Source organism: Blennius ocellaris, assembly GCF_963422515.1.
Source record: "Blennius ocellaris genome assembly, chromosome: 5".
NCBI classification, from domain to species: domain Eukaryota; kingdom Metazoa; phylum Chordata; class Actinopteri; order Blenniiformes; family Blenniidae; genus Blennius; species Blennius ocellaris.
This window is the reverse complement of record NC_137654.1, coordinates 21,853,845-21,878,961: the sequence shown is the minus strand read 5'-3', so window position 1 is coordinate 21,878,961 and position 25,117 is coordinate 21,853,845. Positions and strand designations below refer to the sequence as shown.

General features: G+C 42.4%; 1 protein-coding gene and 1 pseudogene across 2 annotated transcripts; one reads left to right on the top strand and one right to left on the bottom strand.

The window, feature by feature from the left end:
- Positions 1-5,652: 5,652 nt before the first annotated feature.
- On the bottom strand, positions 5,653-18,755 carry ankrd52a (ankyrin repeat domain 52a; the record flags this gene model as incomplete). The annotated part of the gene is made up of 28 exons (XM_080497385.1): positions 5,653-5,924; positions 6,686-6,777; positions 7,245-7,327; positions 7,486-7,568; positions 7,823-7,968; positions 9,116-9,199; positions 9,343-9,430; positions 9,537-9,756; positions 10,724-10,841; positions 10,927-11,014; positions 11,122-11,323; positions 11,413-11,484; positions 11,742-11,853; positions 11,952-12,014; positions 12,824-12,964; positions 13,075-13,143; positions 13,241-13,358; positions 13,457-13,539; positions 14,423-14,537; positions 14,640-14,718; positions 15,354-15,566; positions 15,746-15,888; positions 16,177-16,264; positions 16,354-16,554; positions 17,038-17,108; positions 17,513-17,591; positions 18,098-18,181; positions 18,729-18,755. The coding sequence occupies 28 exons, from the start codon at positions 18,753-18,755 to the stop codon at positions 5,653-5,655; spliced, it is 3,234 nt and encodes a 1,077-aa protein (XP_080353511.1).
- A 2,304-nt stretch (positions 18,756-21,059) lies between these two features.
- On the top strand, positions 21,060-24,562 carry LOC308130512 (cytosolic sulfotransferase 1-like; annotated as a pseudogene). The gene is made up of 7 exons: positions 21,060-21,198; positions 21,539-21,670; positions 21,787-21,896; positions 23,768-23,894; positions 23,981-24,078; positions 24,173-24,347; positions 24,426-24,562. The product of its transcript is annotated as a cytosolic sulfotransferase 1-like (transcript).
- Positions 24,563-25,117: the final 555 nt, after the last annotated feature.

Genomic DNA, 25,117 nt, shown 5'->3' with positions numbered 1-25,117 from the left:
AGACACCATTAAGGGTAAATGTACACAACTGACATCAGGGAAAACAAGATGAAATCAGAGGATCAATGTCAGCGTCGTCACACAAAAGATCACTGATGAGGTAAAACTGCAGGTCCAATAAAAAGTACAAGGTGCATTTTTGCCCCTTCGTAAGGTAGGAAACACGAGACATCTGCCCACACGAATCAAAGACTTCCTGCGTAGATACATCTGAATTAGGCTGGTTTAAGCAGAATTACACTACCCATGACGAGATTTCAACTCTTTGTTAGCATAGCTGTACATGCAACGACTCGCTTTGAACTCTTTTTTTTCTTTTCTTCCTCCTCCCCTTCTTTTTCTCGAGGTACACCACTTTTGTCCCAAGTGTCATTTGGCTCTGGATAACAGAAAAGCCTCAGCTGATTGTTTACGAGTGAATTCAGAATTCATTCATTCACAGTGGAAAATATGGCGATATCCCAAACCTCTCAGAACAATCTCTGCACCATGGCAACCTCCAGCTATGTGCTACCTCAATTTATGTGTGCTTCTCGACACCTCAAGGATGTCTGTAAGACCCACCCCCCCCTCCCTCCCCCCAAAAAATCCCACCCCCAAAGAATTAGCCAATTTTAATAAGCAATCCAACCAAGTAGCATAACTCTACAGGTGACGCAACTTATCAGGTACTGCCAGGTATCATTTTCTTTTTCAGCTTTTTAAGGCAAAAGGCTCAACAGTGGATCAGAGAGTTGAATTGAAATTTGCCATTTACTTCAAGTAAGAACCGAGACATCCATTGAGGCAAATCAATTCTATACCATATACACCATGCTTTTTTTTTTTTCTTTCCTTTTTTTGGACATCAAAAACTTTTTTTTCTCTTTGCAACACACACACGCACACGCACGCACACACACATTATAAACCGCCTTGTTAAACACACAAACCCAGGGATTGCTTTGCCAATACCAAAGGGACTAAACTATGTTCTTCAAAAGTGTCCAATTATAAAATAGACTTCTACCAACAGCAAATTCTTTAACAGAATACTCGGATTTTAAGTAATAGTATCCCATGCAAATATTTATTTTATATATATTTTTCCTTTGACTAGTATAATTGGTGAAAAGACATGCAGCTCCAAACACAAAACTGTAATAATCCTGCCCAAGACTGAATATGTTACTGACCATGTAAATATGATTTATGTCTAAAGGCAAATCAAGGTTTCTATGGCACTAAATGGGTGTAGCTTAGGTGCATTTTTGTCAAATACAGGCTATTTGCAAGTATGCGTGATCGTATCTACTGTAGACCTTTTTGTCCCTCTTGTTTTACCGTACTGTAAGGCAATCTCAATGGAATGGATGACCATGAACGTTAAATTCATCGGAGCTCTTGTTCTGTTTACCTTGTAGGCTACACTCTACACAAGTATATATACACGCACGCACACACACACACGCACATATGTAGAGAAAGAAAAGTGATATTTCACAATGGCAGGCCTAAATCCCCCCCCCCCTCCCCTCCCGCCCCCCAAATAAATTTAAACATATCCAGACGTTCGATGCAGGAAGACTACTACACACACTGTATAATATGTAGAGAATTATTTTAACTACATGCTACCTGTATAATCATATCGATGCAAGACAAATGAAGAGCAACAGTTTAAAGTCAGGAGAAAAGGAAATTGTCCCGCTCTAAACTGACCCTACATTCATTTCAGTCAGAAAAATTCATGGCTCAGATTTGATGGGTCAGACTGTAAACTGCGTTAACATATGCATAAATCCATTGCTGCTTTACTAAGAGGAGGGGTCCCCCGCCTCACTCTCAACACATTTTGGCAAACAGGCCTTATTTGTGACCAAAGAGTATGACATCGAACCCGCATTGAAATCTTCCATTGGCATTTATGCTATGATTTACTGAATTGGCCTAAATGGATGGCAGTGCAATATTTGTGCTGCACACAATTACACACACGCGCTATTGCTACAATTGGACCTCTCATTGCTTCCCATTTCTGACTCCAGATGTATCATATATGCGCCATTTCTTATTTCATTTTTTTTTTCTCCTTCCTTTAATTTTAAGCTCTATCAAAATTGTAATCCAACTCCATGCACAATCACTCAAGTTATCACTGGTACGCACAGATTAAAAAGAAAAGAAAAGCATGTATAAGAATACTGTGACGCGACAGAACAGTTGAAACTGGTGTCGTTGCTGCAAAAGGGGCAATGGCTCCGTTTACTGGTCAGCTGAGGACATCGCAAGAGCAAAAAAAAAAAAAAAAAAAAAAAAATCCCCGCCTGAACAGGCTGGCCTGACATCACCTACAGATGGCAGCGAGAGTGTGTAAGTATGTTGTGGAGCCTGCCTGAGGTGTCTGTTGAATCACTGGGCTGACGACGAGTGACGGAGGCCAGGGGTCTGTCTTGTGAACAGTAGGCTGGGTAATGTAACCTTGTCACTTTGCTGGGCTGCCCGCCCAGAAATAGATCACACAAATCAAGCCAGCGGGCAGTGCACACTGTCCGGAAGTTCTCCGAGACACTTTTGAAAAGAAATAATGCATCGTTTAAGAGTACAATTTTGTTGCAGCCTCTTGCGCGTGTCTCGCAACCCTTCCTTCCCGCTATTCAGCAGCAACACACACATGCATGTAAACATAAGTACATACATTACATCTGCTCTATTTTGCACACTTTGAACCTGAATGTACTAAAGTGCGTGCTCGACTATCTAATTAAGTGCTGTGGGATCAGGGTCAAAAAGTAAATAAATTATGGAACACCCCCATCAAAAAAAAAAATAAAACAACCCGTGGACATAAAATCATCCTGCCAAGTATTGATCGGATTGACAAATTCTGTCTGTTGCTTCAGCACATATCCTGAGATCACAAAAAACAAACAAAAGAAAACGTATGTACCGATCCCCAGCATCAATGTCATGTTGGTTCTCTTGGAAATTCAAAGGTTGATCGGGAGAACGCAAGCTGGAGAAAAACCAATTAGCTCCATCTCGATCGAATGAAATGGGACAACAAATCGACACCAACTCGTACAAATCAGTCAGTTTTTAGAAATTCAAATTGAACACAATGTGTGTGTGTGTGTGGGGGGGGGGGGGGGATAACCTTTTCAAGGGGTATTTAATGATACAGCCTAGTCTAGGTCCTCATCTCTCATCCAGTCTACGAACGTGTGCAATTGTGCCACTTCATTACCAGTGGATATGAAGTTTATCGCGCCAATGAAAACAATCTGACTCAGTGTATTTCAACCACCAGCAGATGGTATCAAACATCAACAACAAAATCGCATAGATATAACATCTAAAAGTGACAAACAGCTCTAGTGGTCCGATACAATCATCTTTAGTATGCTTAGTACCAGAAAATGGGATGAGGAGAGAAAAAAAAAACTAAACAAAACCCACCAAAAAGCACATATTTGGATTTCCGCTATTCCTGAAATCTAAACAACAGGTATTGGCCTCAGCAAAGATCCCTCTACTTTTCCTCTTAGCCCTATTTGATTCTATCAGGGATCTCGAGTCCCTGTTCTTTAGCAACGCCGGGGCATAAAGATATGCCGGGCTAGTCTCCCCCCCCCCCACTAGATACTGTGGTTCAACGCTGTTGCAATCGAATGAGTGGAAACGTAATCAGTCTCAGGGCTCATCGCACTCTGCCGTCAAGCAATCCAACTGAAATGATGTGTTACGGAAGGCATGGGTCAAAAGGCATTTCATGATATGCCATAAAGGCAATCCAGTGCATTTGAGTTGACACTGACAGTAAAATGCCCGGCACACACAGAGCCATTCGTTTAGTCTTTAGGTAATTTGTCATGAAATTAGAAGAAAAACAAAAGAAAATTAAAACACATTCTAGGGAAACAAAAGCCCTTGTGACAGTGATTGTCTATTCAATAACGCTAAAGAAAAAGGAAAAAAAAAAAAAAAGGCCAAAAGAAAATATTGCTTGAAAACTGCCCAATAAAAATAGCAGACAATACTCTTCATCTGTTCGAATGGATCCGAGCTCCCCACCGAAGAGTTGAGCTATAAGCTATCAGACGCTTAAGACTTAGTTCACCAGCTCCAGGAAAACACTCCTGCAAGTGCGAGAGCTTTTTAAAACCACGATGCTGATGGCCGGTTCAACTTCAACAGAACACAAAGTAACAAAAACAGACCCCAGAAAAACAAAAACAAAAACAAAAACAAACAAAAAAAAAAAACGTTTTTAGTGCCTAAAAACCAGAACTGATTGCTCTCTCTCAATAATCAGGCCATTAGAATTCTGTTTTTTTTTTCTTCTCCTCCAAAAAACACTGTTAAAGAGATGGGAAATAAATTGAAATGGCTTGTTCATTTATGTGCTCAGATATATGATGCTTCGATGAGGTGTTGTTGGCAGATATTACTAGTAAAGCCTTCATCTAGAAATAAACAAGGCCTCAGTCAGTCACTATCCTACAGTAGTTCTCTAGTCCTACAAAAAGAGAACATTAGGCCTACGGACCCTGGGTGAAGATGAAGCAGCTGCTAAACGAGTTGACGAGGTATATCAAGATCTATTGTCTTTCTCTATACAGTACAGTTCATCTCAAATAAATAATTTATAGCCATAGTAGTGTTGATCAACTTTGGTCATAACTTATATGCTTAGAAACATTCTAGCTTAACAAACACTTATTTAGCATCTTTAAAAAATTAAGTCGGCGTTAGGAACAAATCGACGTTACAACGCAGACCCGAACATGGCTCTCCTTTGGAAGGAGACATGCTAATGTATTCAGCAGCATCACCAAATTATCTCAGAATGCCAAACAATTCTAGTCCGTACATTTTAAGTACACTATGGAATTAACATCTTTGTGACCCTTTTCCAAATTTCAGATTGTACTGTAGTACACAAGCATTGCACTCTTTCGCAAAGAAATTCAGATTATTATTTTTTTTCCCTTGTGTGGTTCCTTCATAAAAATCTAGGCTAAACGGACAATTAAAAACAGAAAAAAAAAAAAAAAAAAATCAAAAAATCATAATCATCAAAAAAACAAGCAAAGAAAACTCTTTGATCATTCTTTTGGGAAGGCAGCATGTTGCTCTACAAGGTCACCACAACTGATTAAACATGATATGACTTTTATACTTGAATGATATGAAGAGAAAAGACAGTCGAGGTTACAGACATTTTTCCATGCTCTTAAGATGTTGGTTATATAATGTCAACATGGTTTTAAAGGGTTAAATGATTTTAGAGATGGCCAGATTGCTAAGTGGTTGTTTTTGAATGCCACACTTCATCCGAGTGACCTTGTGGAGCAATCCCGCCTCGACGCATTAAGCACTACCAGGAGATGGAGGAATGGGATCTAATTGCATATTAGGTTTGACTGCACCTCAAGAGAAGACCAAACGCTCACACGCGCACAAACAGACAGACACGCACACGCACACACACGCGCATACGTACATACACAGAAAACAGACATGTGGGTGGGGTGCTCTCCTGGTCCTCGGGGCCATGTTAAAGGGAGTCGCCCCCTGGTGGTGATGATGGTGATAGCAGCTGACTGAGGGGGGGGGGGGGGAGGAGGGAGGGAGAGGGAGGGAGGGGGGGGGTTTGGTGGTCGTGGGACCTCACTCAGACAGACACCCATCCAGGCCAACCGGTGCACCGTGACGGTCTTTGACGTAGCCGTTGTGGAGGCCGTTGCTGGGCAGGGGGGCGCAGGCGGCGGTGATGCCGCAGTGCTTCAGCAAGTTGAGACCCGGAGAGGAGGAGACCGTGGGAGAGGAGCAGGAGCAGGAGGAAGGGTCCCGCTGGGGGAAAGGCTTCATGGTGGAGAGGATCAGAGCCAGGCAGTCAGCCACGTCCTTGTTGGGAGCACAGGCCAGAGCTGGAGTGTGTCCTGAATGACAACACAGCCACATTAAGTGCGTCACGCGAGAGCTTACCGAATGACTACGCGATATTGTGCTAGAATACTCATTCCACTTTACTTTCTAAGATGCAAGTTTTCCCAGTGTGGGATAAATAGAGTCTTCAAGCCGGGGGTGAAGTAGTCGGTGACTTTAGTTTTATTGTGACGCAATGGTATTTTCACTAACGGAGAGCCGAGCTGTGACCAAATGATTCTGATATAAGGATTTATTACAATTATGACAGCTACTTCCAAGGAAATCTAAATAAAATGTTGGTATGAATACTGTAATTGTAGAGAATTCACTATTAAAATGAAATGAAAATCTGTTAACTCAGAAATGGTTCTAATCCTCTTTCAAAATTGCTGCCTGTCTCAACATAAAACCACTTCATGATACTCTTCCCTGCAGAAATGTCCTAAATAACAAAATAATGTGTGATTCACAATTATAATACATTACCTGCATCAAAAGTGAACTCATATTATGTGATTCAAGTTGAGAAATTAAATCTTGTGCTCACAAGACATGGTAAATCCAAACTCCTGAACATATCACATAGAATCTGTTGCAATGCGATGTTTCTAGGATGATTCATAGACACTAATAAATATTTTCAGTTCAAACATACATTATAAAGTGCCTCTGTGCTAATCAAATAAGGTCACATGGTCAACAAATGAACCACCATGTCTTATTTGCAACAGTAGTAAATGACCTGGGTAAACAAACTTGAGGAGGGTCTCACCTTCCTCATCCACAGCCAGCACCGTGGCTCCTCTACTCAGCAGTGCCTGCACCACCGTAGCCAGGCCGTTACGTGCTGCAAGATGGAGGGGCCTGGAAGAGAGGAGGGGGGGAGAGTTTAAACCTAACTCGGACAAGAAAAGCAATCGGGTTTGGACAACAGAAAAGCTGCGAGAGTAGAATATATCAAAGGTTCAGATGTAGTTTGGTGTTACTAAAACCGTCAGATATCCATCAGTCCACCGTCGTGATTTTAGGCACGTTCATGCAGAAATTGACCCAAAACCTGAAGCCGATTGGATAAAACTGGTCAGAAACGTGTTAAATTCTACGTTACATGTATTCCTGTCACATTCCCCATTATGTAAGTGATGCAAGTAAAGATCCAGGTCTCGGCCTGGTAACAAAACAATTTAGCGGCTGTGTGTTTTGATGAACATCATCTGCGTCAGCCGCTTATGCTTCTGGCTTTGACAGTGGGTGATCGACCGCCGTCCCAATACATTTAACAAGTTGCTTCTCCTTTAAATAACGATTTGACAGTGTTACCGTGTCCTTACATTTGCAGAGCGCTGTTGGTGGCATTAATGAGAGTGGGGCTGTGGATTTCACCCAGAATCAGCAGGGCACACATCTCATGGGCCTGAGGTGGGAAAAGCAAAGGCGTCGAACCAATGAACGTCGGAGGAAAACACATGTGTAGAAATGGCAGGTGAAACTAATCCAGGTCACTGTTCTTTCAGTAAACAAGCCGATATAAAAACACCGTCGTGGAAGATGCAGCGAATAATCGACGTGTACCTTGCTGCAGGCCAAGTGCAGGGCAGTGTTCCTGTTCTCATCCAGCAGTGTCAGGTCAGCCTTCGCCCGGTGAAGGAGGATGGCTGCACGACGACAACAAAACGCAAAGATCTTTATTCGATGTGACAGCAAATCTGACTATTAAAAGTCAGAGGAGACGCAAAGACAACCAAGTGTGGCCAAAAGCTGCACGTCAAAGCCAGAGTAAGACGTGGCCTTTGGAGTCGGGAAGCCTCCATGTGGCAACATTCCATCTTTGTCTATCTGTTCATTTGAAGGATTTTTGCTTTTTGTTTTTAATGAACAAAAGTTGGTTGTGGAGATCTGAAAGACTCACCCACGGTGCCACTGTGTCCCTTGTCAGCAGCCACCATCAGGGCAGAGCGTCCACTTTTGTCCACTGCATTGATGTCTGCCCCGTGGCGAAGCACCAGCTGAAGTCCTGCGACATCCTCGTCAAACGCAGCAGCGTGCAGTGGTGTCCTACAGACAGTGTTTCACCTGCTTTAGCTGCTCATGAACGCTTCCCATTCCATAATTACTGCTCTGCTAATGATTAAAAGATCTGGACGACAATGAAGAGCTTTACTTCTCTCTAAAATGCTCTTTTGACTAACTAAAATTACTGACTTTTTGCCAATTAAATGAGGTTATTCAAGTTAAATTCTGTAAGCAAGATTGTCTGCGGCAACTTTCTTTGTCCCTGCTATCGATTACAAAATTCACCAATGTATTTTCAAATACCATGCAATATATGCAACTTAATTTCAGTTTGAAAAGTAACACTGGATTATAAGACAGTAGATGAATACAGTGTAAAATAAATATCAAAACCTACAGATATGAATTCTGAAAATGTTGATAAAACATTGGATAAAGTTATTCGACTGTCTAACAGTAGCTCCTTCAATATCGTTCTCCAAATCGACATGCTACTGACAAAATGTCCTCCTTTTTGGAGTCAATTATGTCTATTATTATGTTGAGCATATAACTGATTAGAACACAGAGATTTGAGCTTTGGAACATTGCAGGTGAGCTTTGTTCAAAACGGTCCTGAAAAACCCAGCGAGAACGCACGCTGAGCAATTACTGCTGCTTTCACTCCACTGAACACCAAACATGGTGGAATAAATGTCAGCGAGGGCTTTTCATGTAGAGTCAAGCTGCGATAAGAGAATAAAAACACTTTCGAGATGCTTTCAGGCAAATTGTCCCGGAGTAACACACGTCATTAGGTCTCTTAGGCAGACTATTATATCAATTTAAATTAGAATGCGATACAAATGTCAGCTTCCTGCTGAATTTAATTCAAACTGAATCGGTGATATATTTCGAGATTTATTACAGATAAGGCATTTCGGGTCTTTTTGGTTCTTCATCATTTTTCATGGAAGCCGTACTCATCGAAAAGATGCAATCTCTAAATATTTGAATATCTCTTTGATCATGATTTTTTTTAATTTTTTAAGCCAAAGGCCATAATTAACATCAACCACACTTGTAGACATTATCATCTTTGTTCTTCAGTGTATGAATACGTGTCAAATTTGTTGAGACGCATCTTTGACAACAATTGTTTCTTTTTGCAAATATGTTCATTTCCCCCAAGGTTTTGTTTTGGCCTCACCTTCCTTTGGCATCTCTGGTGTTGATCATGTGGACCCCAGCAGATTCCAACAGTCTCTCTGCAGCACCGCTGTGGCCATTCATCCTGCAAGCAGGAAGAGCAAGTTAATGAAATAATTACTTTCACGACAGCTGCCAAGTGGATAAAAAAAAAAAAAGAAATTAGTACTGAGATTTAGTTTTGACACTGATGCACAAGACAGGAGCATATACTGAGTTAATACTCACAGAGCACAGTGCAGGGGGGTGAAAGGGTTTCCCTCTTCATGGATAAATGTTTTAAATTCAAGTAAAACCTCCAAACAGTCTTCATGCCCTGAGAACAAACGCACACAGCATTACTAACGGAAGCTTGCCGAGATTAATTGCTACTTTTAGTTTCTGGGGATTCGCCGGGTTCCAGTCGATCAAACAGAACAAACCTTTGTAAGCAGCCCAGTGTAATGGGGTGTATTGTTTGTTGTCCAGCAATTTATCTTGTGGGTCTGTCGCCATGGCGGCCTGCACCAGACTGGCCAGGATCTCTGTGTGGCCTCTGGATGCAGCGTAGTGCAGCGGTGTCCTACCCTGGGTGTCCCGACATAAAGCAGAAGCTTTGTGCTCCAGCAGGGCTGTCACACAGTCGTCATGGCCCAACACCGCCTGTGTGCAGAGCAGCGAGGAGGAATCAAGACAAAACTCCACCGGCGCGAACAGCATGGGTGCAAAAAAAGACTTGGTTCAACTTTAGAAATAGGATCCACATCCATCTGACAAATGTTCCCCTCCAGAACTAATGTTAGATCTGCAGGCGTTTCCTGCTCGGATTAAACATTTACGCCAATAATCAAGATTTGTTTTAACCCCAATGACTATTTTTATTGAAGTTTGTTTAAATCCATTACTGAGCTTTTGTGTCAATTAAAGAACCTGACAGGAGTGAAGATTGACACAAAAAACCTGGCAAATAATCATTTTGTACTTTACATACAAAATGAGTCAGCATTAAGAGGAGTTCTTAAGTTAAAGAACTGACATTTATCGTTGGAACTGGATTATACACTTTTCCGTGCGATAGAAAAAAAAAATGCTATTGGCTTAAAACCGGAGTTTCCATGTTCACCATGTGCATGTTTTCTTCAAGGTAACTGAAGTTTCCTCCAACGGACCTAAAACATGCATATGAGGTTGTTGGAGATCCTAAATTGCCCACAGCTGTGATTGAATGCCTTTATGCTTTCTGGAATTCGATCCAGACTGTCAATAAACTTGATAAAGCAAAGTATAAGATGGAGGGATACAGCAAGTTGTTCGACACAAACACTTAACTTCAGGTTGGTAGTTCAGATTGGGTTCAAAAGTCATGAGCTTACTTATCGCCGAGACTACCCCCAAGGTGAAATATCCAAGATCTGCTGTTTCTTTGAGCAACTTCATACACCATTGTCAGACATACATTTCTATTGCAACGTAAACACGCAAGGCAAGCAAGGCGGAAAGCTTTCACAGGTGTAACTGCAGCATGTCACAAAATTATGTTGGGGATGACATCAGGGTTGTTTTGTCTTATTATTTGAAGTTACACCGGGTACCATGAAACCACAATACTACTTTGGTGTTTTTAACCTACCCCTCTGTGCAAAGCTGTGCTGCCCCTCTTGTCCTTGGCATCTGGCAAGGCACCCTTCTCCAGCAGGTAGTGAACACAGTCAGTGTGACCTCCGAGAACAGCCAACATTAGTGGGGTCCTTGAGGAAGAGACATTGCAGTTTATCAATATGTCAAGCGACGGCGTTATTCAAAACTCGATAAGCAAATGTGCCGACAACTCACTGTCCAAATTTGTCTGCCACGTTGGGGAGATCCCCCTCCTCCCCGTAGTCGATCATCATGGGCAGACAGTCCGAGTGGCCGTTGGCAGCTGGAGGTGAAACAACCGACGAAATGAGCACGTGCGTTACTCTGTGACGTCAAACTGACCCAGAAACCCTCTGGTGCCGGGACGGCGTCCACTTAAGAGCTGCATACCTGCAACATGAATCGGAGTCCACATGAGATGGTTGTCGTTGAGCAGGCAGGAGGCCCCTTGAGCCAGAAGCACCTCCACGCAGCGGGCGTAGCCTTTCTGGGCAGCCAAGTAGAGCACAGAGCGCCCTGCCGCGTCCTGCATGTCCACGTAGGCCGCGGTCTCCGTGAGCACACGCAGTGCCTGCCAGTGACCCTTGTCGGCCTGAGGAAGCAAAGGAGGGCAAGTAAAAACTTTGCACACCGTCATGACTGGGGGATTGCACCAAGGGGTGACAAGAGAGCGGCACGTACAGCGAGATGGAGTGGACTGACTGGAATGCTGCTCTCTATGTCTCCTAGTGCATTAAATGACATCTCCAGGAGCTAAAAGTGAAAGACAACAGACGGTATTTATTATCTGCCGATAATAACAGATTATTATTTAACAGACACCGTTTGACTCTTTATATGGGCACTCTCGTCACTTTTTTCCCCTCAGCTACATGAAAACAAAAGCATTAAAAGCTGAAAACACTTGCTCAGTAGCTTTGTCTCTGGATGCTAATTTGGGTTTTTGGGAAACATTGTGATTAGAAATCACAGAGTCACGATGTGAAAATCCCGCGAAACGGAAAACTCACCAGCTCCAGGTTCTGCTTGTTGCCATGATAAGCTGCATAATGTACAGCGCTGTAACCCTTCGAGTTGACCATCGATGGATCAGCACCATTGTCCAAAAGATGCTCCAAGCAGCTGTTACAGATGTGACAACTGTGCTCAGCCAACATTTGCGTAAATATTTATTTTATAAAAATGTAAAAAAAATAAGAAACAAGAGAAAAGAAACTCACAAGTACGACTCCTTTGCTTCATCCTCGTCGTTCTGATGGTTCCCAGAAAAATGACGATCAACTCTGAAAATATGGCGAAATCCCCAATTCGATCAAACTTCATTATGTTCATGTTACAAACACAAATTGTATCGAAAATTTTTTTTCTTTGATCACTACTTATGCCACTATCTACCCTCCCAATTTTAATTTGACATTTTAACTAACCAGAACTTTGACTAACTAATGTTTCAGCTAAAAAAGTTGTAACTACATAAAAGGGAAACCAATCATTAATGGAATAGCAGAGGGTTCAGCAACTGTATTGACGGCCCAGTGACTTACAAATGATAACAAAACCAGGATAAATAGACACGAAAGATAGTTTTGTTGCCATGATAATGCAGTCCCAACAAAAACAAGGTATAAAGAAGGGAGACAGTAGCAGGGGTGTTAAACATGACGCCCGCCGGCTCAAACAAGCCAACAGAAAGGTGCCCTCCGGGCCGTGGCATGACCTTGAGCCAGTCACACGCGAGGGTGAATATGTGAAAACATGGCGGGGATGTTGCTCATAATAAGGGTTAGGATTTGAAAGAGCGTTTCCTGGATTTATGTTTTGAGCTCAAACGGAATAAACCTTAAGAGTTGTGGTTATTTATAGAATATTATGTCATCATGTTACTGGTCCAGACCAATTAAGATCAAATTAGGCCCCAAAAAGCCCCTGAACTAAACGAGACACCACAGCTCTGCAGCACTTTTACCAGATGAACGGACCAAAAACTAAAAACCGGACACAAGTCGCACAATCAACTTTCAAAGCCGTCTACGGATCGTTTTTTTTCTTCAATGTTCATTGGCAAAGACAGAGAGAGGAGCACATTTCCAACCTGCTGAAGGCTTGGGAGGCAGCAGAGTAGTGCAGGGGAGTACAGCCTGTCTGGTCAGGCTCGTTGACCTCAGCGCCAGCGCTCACCAGGGTCACAGTGCACTGGTACCTCCCATTAGCAGCCGCATAGTGCAACGGTGTCCTTGAGGATAGCATGGCAAAAGAGAAATGATCCATATTTTATCATTTGTGCCGATTAAAAAAAAAGAAAAAGACCCAAAGAATATACAAATTTTGTCGAGGCGAGCTCACCTTCCCATTATGTCCCTCTTATTCAAGTCAGTACCGCTACTCAAAAGCAAGTTCAGACATTCAACATTTCTGTGGAGACAAAAGGCCACAAGATGAAACGAGCTCAGCGCGCGAGAGCAACGTCTCGTTTTCACGCACATGTGCTGGAGCAGATCGTGTATCTCACCCTCCAGAGGCAGCAGCGTGTAGACAGGTCCTCCCAAAGTTGTCAGGGGTGTTTATGTCAAACCCAGCCGATAGTACATGCTCTTTACTCATAGATGAAACTATACTATACAGCTGACCTGCGAGGCGGGGGAGGGACAGCCAGAGGTGAGACCTTGGCTCAAGTGCATACGGACACTGACAAGGTTCGAGTGGATCAGAGGCGGCTGATACAAACCTGAGGAGAGTAACTTGCGACAACAGTCTGAAAACCCGTACAGCACCGCTAAGTGCAAGGGGAACATTCCATGAATCCCACGTCTGAAAAGTAAACACATTATCAAAGTTGTTGGCGTTACGCACATAACTGTATGTCCAACTGAGGATGCACGACGCATGGGTGTGGAGCTGAACGGAGGCTGGTGGGGTGAACTCATCTACCTGGCCTGACTCAATCTGATACAACTCACTTTGGTGTATAGTCGGCCTTTTGGAACAATCAAACTGCAACAGAATTAATCCTGAATGCAACCAGTGTGATAGTATTCAGGTTGATCTTCCACATTAGAGTAAGTTTAATTGAGATAATCATTGCCTGTAAAAAAAGAACATCCAGTTTCTCCTTAAAAAAAAAGTTTTTTTTTTTTAAAGAATTAAACAACAAATACTATTTCAATATGGAGCAGTGAATGGAGAAAATATAAATTGCCCTTTTAAAGCTTCAAAATATACCTGGTGGATTTTCAACTCTGTGATGAGAAAAGATTCTTTTCCATCATCGTTGCATTAATGAAACGTTTGCGCGTCCACCATGGCAGACAGGGCAGCTTGTGGCACGCTCGTAGCTTATTCCGAGAATTCTTTTTAACTGGGAATAATGGACTCCTCCTTTATTCTGTGCTGGCTAAACAGATTTTGGGTTTTGCACTTCTTTTTAATTATAATTTCAAGGTTTGCTTTTCTGCTTAGTTTGCAAAGGATCTCAGTGTAGTTCTTCCTTTGTCAGCGACATTGTGACAGAAGATCACCTGGCTGACTTTTGCCATTGGATTGCTCACAAACACAAATCAAACTCCACTTGAAACAAATTCTCTCACAACACCAGGGCTCTTGCATTAATGGATCTCCATAATATAAAGGCTGTCCTTCTTACCGCCTCTTCGAACACTTTAATACAACTAATGCCACTTAAAGCTTCTGATACCTGGCCGTGTCTGCTCCGTTGGTCATCAGAGTGCTGATCAGCAGTTCATGGCCGTACTTAGCAGCAACGTGGAGAGGAGTATTGCCATACATATCCACACAATCAATTTCCCCACCTGATGGAGAGGCAGGAACAGGAGTGAATTAAAGAGCTATTGGGGGGGGGGGGGGCATCAACATATTTTCACAGCTCAGTGGGATGGCCTGGTCGTCGTTACCGTTTTGGATGAGGATCTGAGAGCGCGTGAAACGTCCGTGAATGGCTGCCATGTGCAGGGGGCTCTTCCCTTCTTTGCTCTGCAGAGAGTGGAAGCACTGAATATCGAACCATTTTTCTCCAAACACAAATGAGTAAAGCTTACCGTATGAGCGTCAACATCATGTCTTAACATTGTGTATAAAGTTTTCAGAAGACGAAGTAGCTAATGAGCAGTGCTCATTCTAATTATAAAGAAATGTACACAATCAACGCTTTGTGAAAACGGGAAGAGTGGAATGCAAGACAACACTGACTTTAATGCGACTCCTTTTAATAAGTGGCAGTGATTTCCTTTTTTTTTTTTTTAAAGGTACTGAAAGCTAAAAATAAACTAACAAATCAATAGCATATGATGACTTCAATGTATTCCGATTTATTTACATACACTTTCTTTTCTCACACAGAAACGCCGTCAGATCTAGCAGCCAAATGCGTGCGTGAAATAAACCGTCGCCCCATGCATACATACTCTTGGAAAGCCTACAGGAAGATAAGATGTGTGATCTTTAAAAATCACCCTGTTGTGTTTATTTCCAAACAGAAACATAAAGAACTCAGTAAAACCGTGTGTTAGTGGGGCTTTTCCCCATTGACCTCTTGCTGGTAGGGATTCGAAGCTCCCGTCAGCAACCTCCTAACGCTCTTTTGGGTAAACGAACGGTTTGTTTAGTACCTGCTGGTTGACATCTGCCCCATTGTTGACCAGCAACTCCAGACAGAGGGCACCGTTGGTGGAGACGGCAGCCAGGTGCAGAGGGGTGTAGCCACACTTGTTCGGCTGGTTAACGTTGGCTCCGTGGTTCACCAGCTCTGTAGCGACAGCCTCTTGCCCCATGTAGCAAGCCACGTGGAGCGCAGTGTTTCCAAAGCCGTTGGGCTCGTCAATCTGTTGGAAAAAAAACCAACACAAAAATAACTCAAGTCAGACCGCATCTCCAGCCCGGGATCTACGTTCCGGAAATTGTAGCAGAATATCGCCCAATTAGATTTTAGATGACCCGATTTCTGCCTGTACCATTAACCGAACAGCACAGCAAAGATTCATTTGGCTCGACCTTCGCTCACCTCTGCCCCCATCCTCAGTAGGTACTTTACAATTTCGATGTGACCACTCGCAGCAGCAGCGTGGAGAGGCGTGTAGCCCTGCTTATCCTTGCAGCTCTTGTCGGCACTGCGGGACACCAGCAACTTCACAACATCCACATGTCCTACAGGAGCCACGCACACACATGCACACAAAAAAAAAAAAGACATTTTAACACAATAAACAGCACAAGTATGACTGAATCAACAATTCAAAGAAACGACAAACAGGGATTGCGATCGCGGACACAATAATTGGTTCAGTCAGTGACTGTAGTGTCTTTTACCCTGACGAGTGACTGAATGTTACTGCTCCTCGTCTGACTCAACTACGAACAACGGGAGCTTTTACTGCTGTGTGACAACGACGGCTTGTCGTGCACAGAATTGGCAAAAGAGTGACATTCGCTAACCCAAGTAAGCAGCACAATGGATGGGCTGTCTTTCCTTCTTATCGATGGCACTCAGGTTGGCCCCTTTGTTCAACAGCAGCTTCACCATCTGCAGGACAAGTTCACATTATCGAGTCAAAGTTGGACGATTTCAGCAAATCTCCCAAAAGCCTCTGTGGCGGATCCTTCCGGCCTCACCTCCTGGAACCCACTCTGAGCCGCGTGGTGCAGGGCAGTTCTGCCGGTGCGATCTGCCATGTTCAGGTTGCTCAGCTGGGTTAGCAGGGCCTCTGCGCAGCGCGTGGCTCGGTTGGCAGCAGCCACATGCAGCGGTGTCTGCCAGAACTTGTCTCTTGCATTTGCCTCGGCTCCGCGCTTCAGCAGCAGACCCACTGCCCTCTGAGGACAGGAAGCAAATCACCGGGGACATAAGCACATAACTGCAGCCTGCTGCATTTCCCCCCTCTCTTAAAGCAACATTTTGGGGGAAACTAAAACAGGTCCCATAATCATCGTAACTGAATGCAAAACACAATGATGGTGTATTATTCCAGTAAGCTTGGAGCTGTCTCCCTAACTTAGAATGACATTACTTTCTAGGCAAAACTCGATTGCAGGGTTTCATTATATTACAGAATTGGCGGTTTAAAAACAGTATGCGCATGTCCAGTAAAGCTATTCTTACACGAGCCCTTTTTAAAATTATACACAAAAAAATATTATACATTTGCGTCACAAGATCATGCTATTTTTATAAAAGTCAACCATGTAGCAGAGCTGTGCGTACCAGTCACTGTAACAGTCGAAAAAGGGCTGCACAATGTAGAAAACTGAATAGGTTAGAACATGAAATCATCTAATTTGGAAATATGTATTGCTTACTTCATTCCTGGAAGCAGCCGCTCGGTGCAATGGGGTCAACCATATATGGTCTTTAGCATTTACACTGGCACCTGGAAAAAGAAACATTAATAATAAACATCATAGAGGCATAACTTGTGTGCTCCATGTTTCACCATTTTGTAGCTATGACCAAAATGTCCCAATCACACCGCCCAAACCACCTCCTGCATGCAAACGTCAATGCAGCGGACTCTAAATGATGAAAGACACTTATCCCCCCCCCCTAAGTGCCGTTACATCATTACTGTCATCTCATCTTTCATATTTCATTCAGTAAAATGCAAGATGGTATCAGTTTGACACTACTTTTATTGATGCGCTGTGGGACACTATGAGTGCCACATATAGGGTATTAATGGTGAACTATATAATGGCCTATGCATTAAAACATTTTTTTTTTTTAAATCTGGCACAGCCACATGTCCGTTGTTAGAAATGCTTGCTGCTCACTCACCTGATTCAATGAGGAGGTCCATTATATGGACGTCACCCACGCAGGCAGCAGCATGAAGTGGCGTACGGCGCTCTTGGTCCTGTTCAAGAAAATTTACATTTAACTGTGATTAACGTCCTTTTATTTGTCACCAGGACACATTTCACATCTAAGCTGAACAATCCAACATCAACACTCAAGTTTGTAGATACTGGTTTTGTTTTTTTTTGTTATTGTGTCCCCCCACCCCCCCAATTATGCGACAAGGAATTCATTTATTGTTGTAGTTGAATGCTGTGATTTCTAGAGTTGTGACAGCCTGGGGACCCATCCAGGGTGAACCCTGCCTTTCACTGCACTGTGCTGGCTCCAGCCAGTCTGCATACATCCAGCTCACAGGGCAGATGGATGTTGAATTATCTCACATTAATTAGATTTAAACCTGTCATTTAAGACAGAATCCCCCGATTTACATTCCAGGTTGCCATTTTAAAGGTTGTCCAGGACACAGCAGGTCTAACACTGTGGTGCTGATCATTTGCTCATTTATCATGCAACTAATCTTAATGCAAAGCAAACACATACATGTAAGTATTTGAAACGTACCAGTGCATTGACATCCTCCTTTTTGTGCAATAATACTTGAACTTCTTCAGCATTACGATTGAAGATGGCCTGGACCAGAGGAGGCTGCAGGACAGAAATACCAGTCGGGTTACGGCTATGTAACGTTAAACCAGACCGACGACTCGGATCTCAACACTTCCCAGGCTAATCTAATCACGTGAAAATCGCACTAACGCCATTAACCGTGCAGGAACGCGACCAAACGCACGGTGCGAGCGCGAAATGTTACATGTTAATGCGTTTAGCGTGTGCGGCAGGACGTATACGTCCTCGGTGTTGTCCAGGTGATACACCGAGCCCGGCTGAGGCCTACAGGCCCGCTACGTCAGCTAAGCAAACGGCTAACCGAGCTGGCCCGGACCCAGGGCAGGGCCTCTCCACCGGGGCTCACACTTTGCACACACACGAGCCGTGCATCGCTGGAACTATGTAATATCACCATTACGACGCAGGAATACCCGTTAACAAACACGCACCGCCAATTAGCTAGGGACGAAAACAAGCCCTCCGTTGTAGAAGACGTTTTAAGCTGCGCAGCACGGCGACAGCGCCGTGCCAGATAATAGACTGCGCCACTGCGCGAACACGGAGCCCTTTCTTTCAGCGGTACCTGGTCTGCAATGTTGAGTACTCCCATCTCCCAAACTCAGCCCGGACGGAGCTCCTTCATGAGGATTAAACTTCGAGGTATATTGCGGTGCGCTACTGTGTCTCAGACTACACCCATAGCTGAATGCGAGCAGAAATGCGGTCCGGATCAGTAACTGTTGTTGTCTGTATCCAGTGTCTGGTCTGACGATACTGGCTACGACCGCTGTTGGTCCGCCTACAGGCGTGGCGGTGTGTTGGCGCCTCTTCGGGGAAGTGGTGACACCCTGTGGCAGGATACTGGAACTGCACGTGGGCAAACGTGATCGTCTCCTTTATGAAGTGACAGTTTTTTCCCCCGAATAATCTTTTTTTCCCCAACTTTTTATTGTTTTTGAAAAAAAAGAATATAATACAGAATTAAGCTAACCTGTCTATCATTCAGTTTGACAGGAATACATTATTATGTTTTGTCAAAGGTATATTATTGCAATAATACTCAGATGGGGCTGACACTGTCAGAACTTGTGAAACCAAATTTCTCGGGGTAATACTGGATGATAAAATAAACCGGAAAACTCAAGTTAAACCCGTGAAAACCAAGTGTCATGAAACTCCACACTGTGCAGAGATTTGGTGCAATACATACAAATGTAAACTACCATCACTGTCAACACTGCAAAATAGGGTCACCAGGATCATTCACAACACCGTTTATAGAGATCACACGAATCCACTAATTTCCACGGTCAAAATCATTAAAATTCATGTTCAAAGCATCAAATAACTCACTACCAGGGAACATCCAGAAAATATTTGGTAAAAGAGATGGGGGGTATGAATTTGTGGAGGGAACAGCGTTTTAAATATCTTTGTGCATGCACAACCCTGAAAACATTGTTTTAGTGTGTGGAGTGGGACTCTGGGACAAACTGTCATGCAGGTAATGTGCAACCATGAAGCAGTTCTTAGCACTCCTTCTCAGACATGAAAGATAAGTCTGTCAAACATGCTTAGAAAATTCAGCATAAACATTGGCAAACAGCATGGTTGTTTTTATTGTGGAATCCCCCCCCCCCCCCCCCTTCAAAACTTCAGTTTTATAATTAAACCAAGAGTGCATGAGAAATGAAATGGAGTTGCACTACTGAATTCAATCGGGTATTTTATGATCATGATACTTTTTTCATACTCTGCTGAACCCTGAATGACACTTTTTGATAGTCTGTTTCATGTTAAGGTCCTGTTCTAAGTAAGAAAAAGAAATAGTAATGCTTGCCGTGTCAATAAAGATACACACAATCAGACAGGACAAATAATCACTTACAAGATGTGCAATGTCAGTCAATATAACACACAACCAGAGGTCACTAAACAAAATATCTAACTGATGCTTCAACATCTTGACATATATATTTTCATTTATTCAAAAACATTCAGACTGTACAGATTTTGTGGCTTTTTCATATCTTTATCAAATTCCTCTTTCGTGGTGAAAATTAAGAAAAATTAAAAAATTAACTTTTTGGCACAGGTTGTCAATGACTCATGGGTGAACACTGACTGCATTAACATTCAACCCTTAGCATCACTTTATCTTTTTACTCCACCCACTGCACCCAATAGACTAATGTTCATAATATATTAATCAACTGACTGGAAAAGTTGGGAAAGCATTTCAGGCAAAGTACGAAACATGCTTAAATCTCCAGTAGTTGCAAATCTAACATGATGAAAAGAATCATTTCACCAAGGCTCCATTTTGACATCCCTATAGGTAAACAATATGAACTCTGCTTTTCTGTACAGGAAACAGTCACAGGTCAAGCACCAACATTACTCCACAGGCTTATAATATCATCATGATCTCTCAGTGTGATGGATCTGATCTGTGGAACTGAAACACAGGATGTGAAAGTGTATGTTTTTGGGACTGTGTGAGGAAACCGGAGTACATGGAGGGAACCCCTGCACAGAACATGCAAACTCCACATAATATGGCCCATGTTTAGATTTGAACCGGGGTCATCTCACTGTGAGGCAAGAGCGCTTCACGTGGTGATGGGGAACTATACATTAATCAAAGGATCATCAAAGGCTGAACATCTCCAAACTACCCCGAGACGTCCTAAACACAAGATTCTAATACTGAAGAGAAAGCAAAGATGACGAAAAAAAAAGTATCTGCACAGTCAAGTGATTTGGAGAACTGAGCTGGGACAGAGGAAGCTCCCTCCCCTTGAGCATCCCCATGTCGTCACAGGGCAGGGCTTTCTACTCAGTAAGAGTCAGACGCAGCTGAAAGGAAGATATACCAAGAGGGAGGAAAAACAAAGCAGGAGTCGTGTAAATGATGAATTCCCATTCTCGACCAAAACTCTTTGACTTCCATGGAGTTTCAATGATCAGTCATTTTACCGACAACTGGAAGGCCATTCAAAACTTTCAAGCCAGACCGGATGACGTCGTTATTGTGACATATCCCAAATCAGGTCAGTGTGTGAATTTTTCTAATTACTGATTCTGACTAAACTATGTTCAGAGAAGATCTTTGCATTATGGACTTACTTCTTACGAAGCCTTGTTTTTGTTATCTTCACTTCTTAAATCGGTTGCACGCCTGTCTGTGTAATATCTCAATCAATAAATAATGCAATATTCAAGTGTAAAACACTTTTTATATGATCAAATGGATCAAAAAGTGTCACATCTCTGAACCCATATCTTCAGAACATGTGGAATCTATTCCACTTATAGTTTCATGGCGTTGGAAATGGTACCTCTCTGCTGAACCCCCCCACCACTCACTCTCTTTTCTCTCTTTCTCTTTAGGAACAACATGGGTCTCCTACATTCTTCATTTATTGTACTTTGGCCAGATGTCTTCAAAGCGTCGGAACACCGTGCCCATCCATGAGCGAGTACCTTTCTTGGAGCTCACATACCCGAATATGCGTTCAGGTTGTGACAATCACATTTTCTCCAAACAGTGGAATTTATCGAACCATGAATAAGTACAAAGCTTTACCTGATAACCCATTTTAATTCCCCCCCCCCCCCACCCAATCATTATTAAATAGGATACAAAGGAACCGACCTGGCGGACAAGCTCCTCACCAGCCCCCGCCTCATCAAAACTCATCTGCCAGTCCAGTTTTTTCCAAAGTCCTTTTGGGAGCAAAACTGCAGGGTAAGGTAGCCTGTGTGATGTCTGCATGATTGCATCATCTAACGTTGGATCAATAGCTCTTGACAAAGCAGAAGATTTAATTAACTGAAGGTTAAAGGACAAGATTAAAAGTCAGAGGTCAAAATCTTTATTGTCATTTTACTAAAAGAACATTCAAATTGAAACAGAATTATTTGTTTCTTTTTTGTGTTTAAAGCAAAAAGGGCTTCCCTTTGTTCAAACTCTCAACTGTCTTTCATTTAGCTCTGTCTTCTGCCTGAAACACCAACATCACTTGTTCTCATCTGTTTCTCTCCATCCCATAGAGCTCTTAAGTTTGTTTTCGGGCTGACATGGTCACCATAGATGTCTAAAATATGTAGATACTTCCAAATCGGTCCATTTTTTTGTTCAATGTTGAGCAGTTTGAGCTCAGAACATAGGAACAATTTCGAAAATACTTCCATTTCGATGGATCCTTCAGTTGCAGGCCAGATGTTTCCTCTGTATCCTTTGCAACTCCACATAAATGGTAAATGGATTTCACTTATATTTGCTTCATAGCTGTGTGAGCAACCCCAAAGCACTTTACATAGCGCATCACATCCACCCATTCACACACCATTGGAAGCTGCTGCCATGCAAGGCGCTGTCACTCCAATGGGAGCAGTTTTAGGTTCAGTGTCTTGCCCAAGGACACTTCGGTATGTAAGCTGGCAGAGATGGGAATCAAACTTGCAACCTTCCGATTGGGAGACAACCGCTATACCACCCCTCATAACACAAGATTCATTGAGTTGAGTAAACATAAAAATTTGCTTGATTTAAACAACATTCCCAATTATTGTGCGTCTTTAGCCTCACCCAAGATTCAGATAAGGAGCCTGAACAAATGTGATTATTGACAAAATCAATGTGATTCTTGGCATTCTTGGCTTTGAACCTAATCAAGTTGACAGAAAAAAAACTAACTTGACCTGACTTAACTCAAACCTAGTGGACCTGATGATCATTGGCTTTTCGAGCAAATGTATCATCAAAAAGAAAACAATGCTTTGGATCTGCCAGTTCTTTCACGGGTGAAAGGATGGAACAGGGTTTGTTTCCTGTATCACCCCAGGCAAGTCTTTGTAGTGAATCATACATCATGAGTCCAAAGGTTTTCCTTAGCCCAGGTTCTCTGAGTCCTCTGGCTTAAACAACCCAAGTTTTTTTTTTTTTTTTTTTAAATGAACAGATTATACCACCATCGGTAGAATGTCATGGTCTCGAGGCCTATGATAATGGAAATGAGGCATGGAGTATTGATGGCCTTTCTTCTCTGTTTCAGAGATCAAAGATATCACTGTTGAAATCGTCTATGTAAACTCCCTTTCTTAAAACATTCAACTTTGTATTTGTATCAGCTTTTACCTAGTATCAGTGTGGAACTAGATCACTGTCTTTGTGGTATTGCACATTATGAATTCCTTCCTTAGCTTTTCTCAGGTCTTCAGTCAACCTCATCATTTCTGCTCTTTTTCTGTACGCCGTCCTTTAAAAGCAGAAAATGTAGCAAAAGTATATTTTCTTTAACTTTCTTTTACTCCAAACTGGTCTGTATATTGATCTTTAACACGACTTTGAATCGAACAAAAATCGAGTTTAAAACCCAAAAGTCTTCTCGGAAAGGAATTTAAAAAAAAATCTATCATATAATTGTGTATTGAATTGTAAACTTTTATTTCAACAATGATGTCATGGTAATATATCCCGGTGTTTTAAACACAAAAAATCTGCAACTCAATCGGTAAAACTGCATGTTGGTTGGATGCATTGGAGTCAGTTTTCCTTTTTTCGACTTCCTGCACCACCTTAAGTGTGATTTTTTCTTTTTTCTTTTAAATCTGCAGATGGTCTATGTTGCGCGCAATGCAAAGGACAATGTGGTGTCTCATTTTCACTTTGAGCGCATGAATTTTGCTCACCCAGAGCCTGGAGATTGGAACAGCTACCTCCAGAAGTTCTTGGCTGGAAAAAGTATGTTCATAATAAAGTTGAAGTCATCAAAAGGAGAAAATATCTACCCCACCGAACTAAGTACACATGGTGTCCTGTGGTTTCAGTGGTGTTTGGATCCTGGTACGACCACGTGAATGGCTGGTGGAAGAAGAAACAGGCTTATTCGAATCTCCACTACATGTTCTACGAAGACCTTGCTGAAGTAATGTTATTGTTTTGTGAATGTCTTTATGTTCAGAGCACCTTTCTGAAGCTTCCCTGAAGTGGAAATTATGATTTCTGGTTGTTTCTTTCAGGATAGTCTACGGGAAATAGACAAACTCTGCTCCTTTCTTGGCTTATCTCCTTCAGTTGAAGAGAAAATCAGAGTTATGAGTGAAGTGAAGTTTGACAAAATGAAAAACAATCCAGTGACCAATTATTCTACAAATCCAGCGATGGATGTGAAAATCTCCCCATTCATGAGAAAAGGTATAGCGAATGATTATATTACAGCAAAAGTTAAATTGAACTGAAATCAGACCTGACTGAGTCTCTCTTGCTCTGCAGGGCAGGTCGGTGACTGGAGGAACCACTTCACCGTGGCTCAGAATGACGAGTTTGATGAAGACTACAAGAAAAAGATGAAGGATCCCACTCTTCAGTTCCGCAGTGAACTTCCCGATGAGCTCGATGAGGCATTTTAGAAAACCAAGAGAACTGTCTCATAACATGGTCAAAGAATTGTGTGGTGCTTTTTGGCCTTTTGTTACAATCTAAGCTCTGAGAATCATATAATGCAACACAAAGCATCCAAGGACAATTCAGATTGAACCACAAACCAATTTACACATACTTGAATAGAAATTCCAAAATGTAGGAGTTTAAAAAAAAAAAAAAGTTTAAAGCTGCAATGGTCTTGTCTCTTGGGACATTCACAGGGTCCCAAGAGACCCGTACCATTAAGTGTCAAAGCATACTGAAACTAAAATTTTTAAAAAAGGCCAAATAAAAACTACAGAATAATCAATGTCCATGTTGAACTGTCCAGCCTGTATGGCAGTGGAGCAATTATGGTCTCAGTTTGAAGAGCTCTCACGATAGACAGACACAGAGAAGGCATATGGTGATATCGCTATCAAGTCCCTGTCCTATTCTTCAGATATGGTTCAAGTGTTGATTTACAAATTCTTTGGAACGTTTGAATTCCCTATAAGCTAAGGAAAGGGGGCTAAATGCTTCCTCCAAAACCTCCTTTAGCC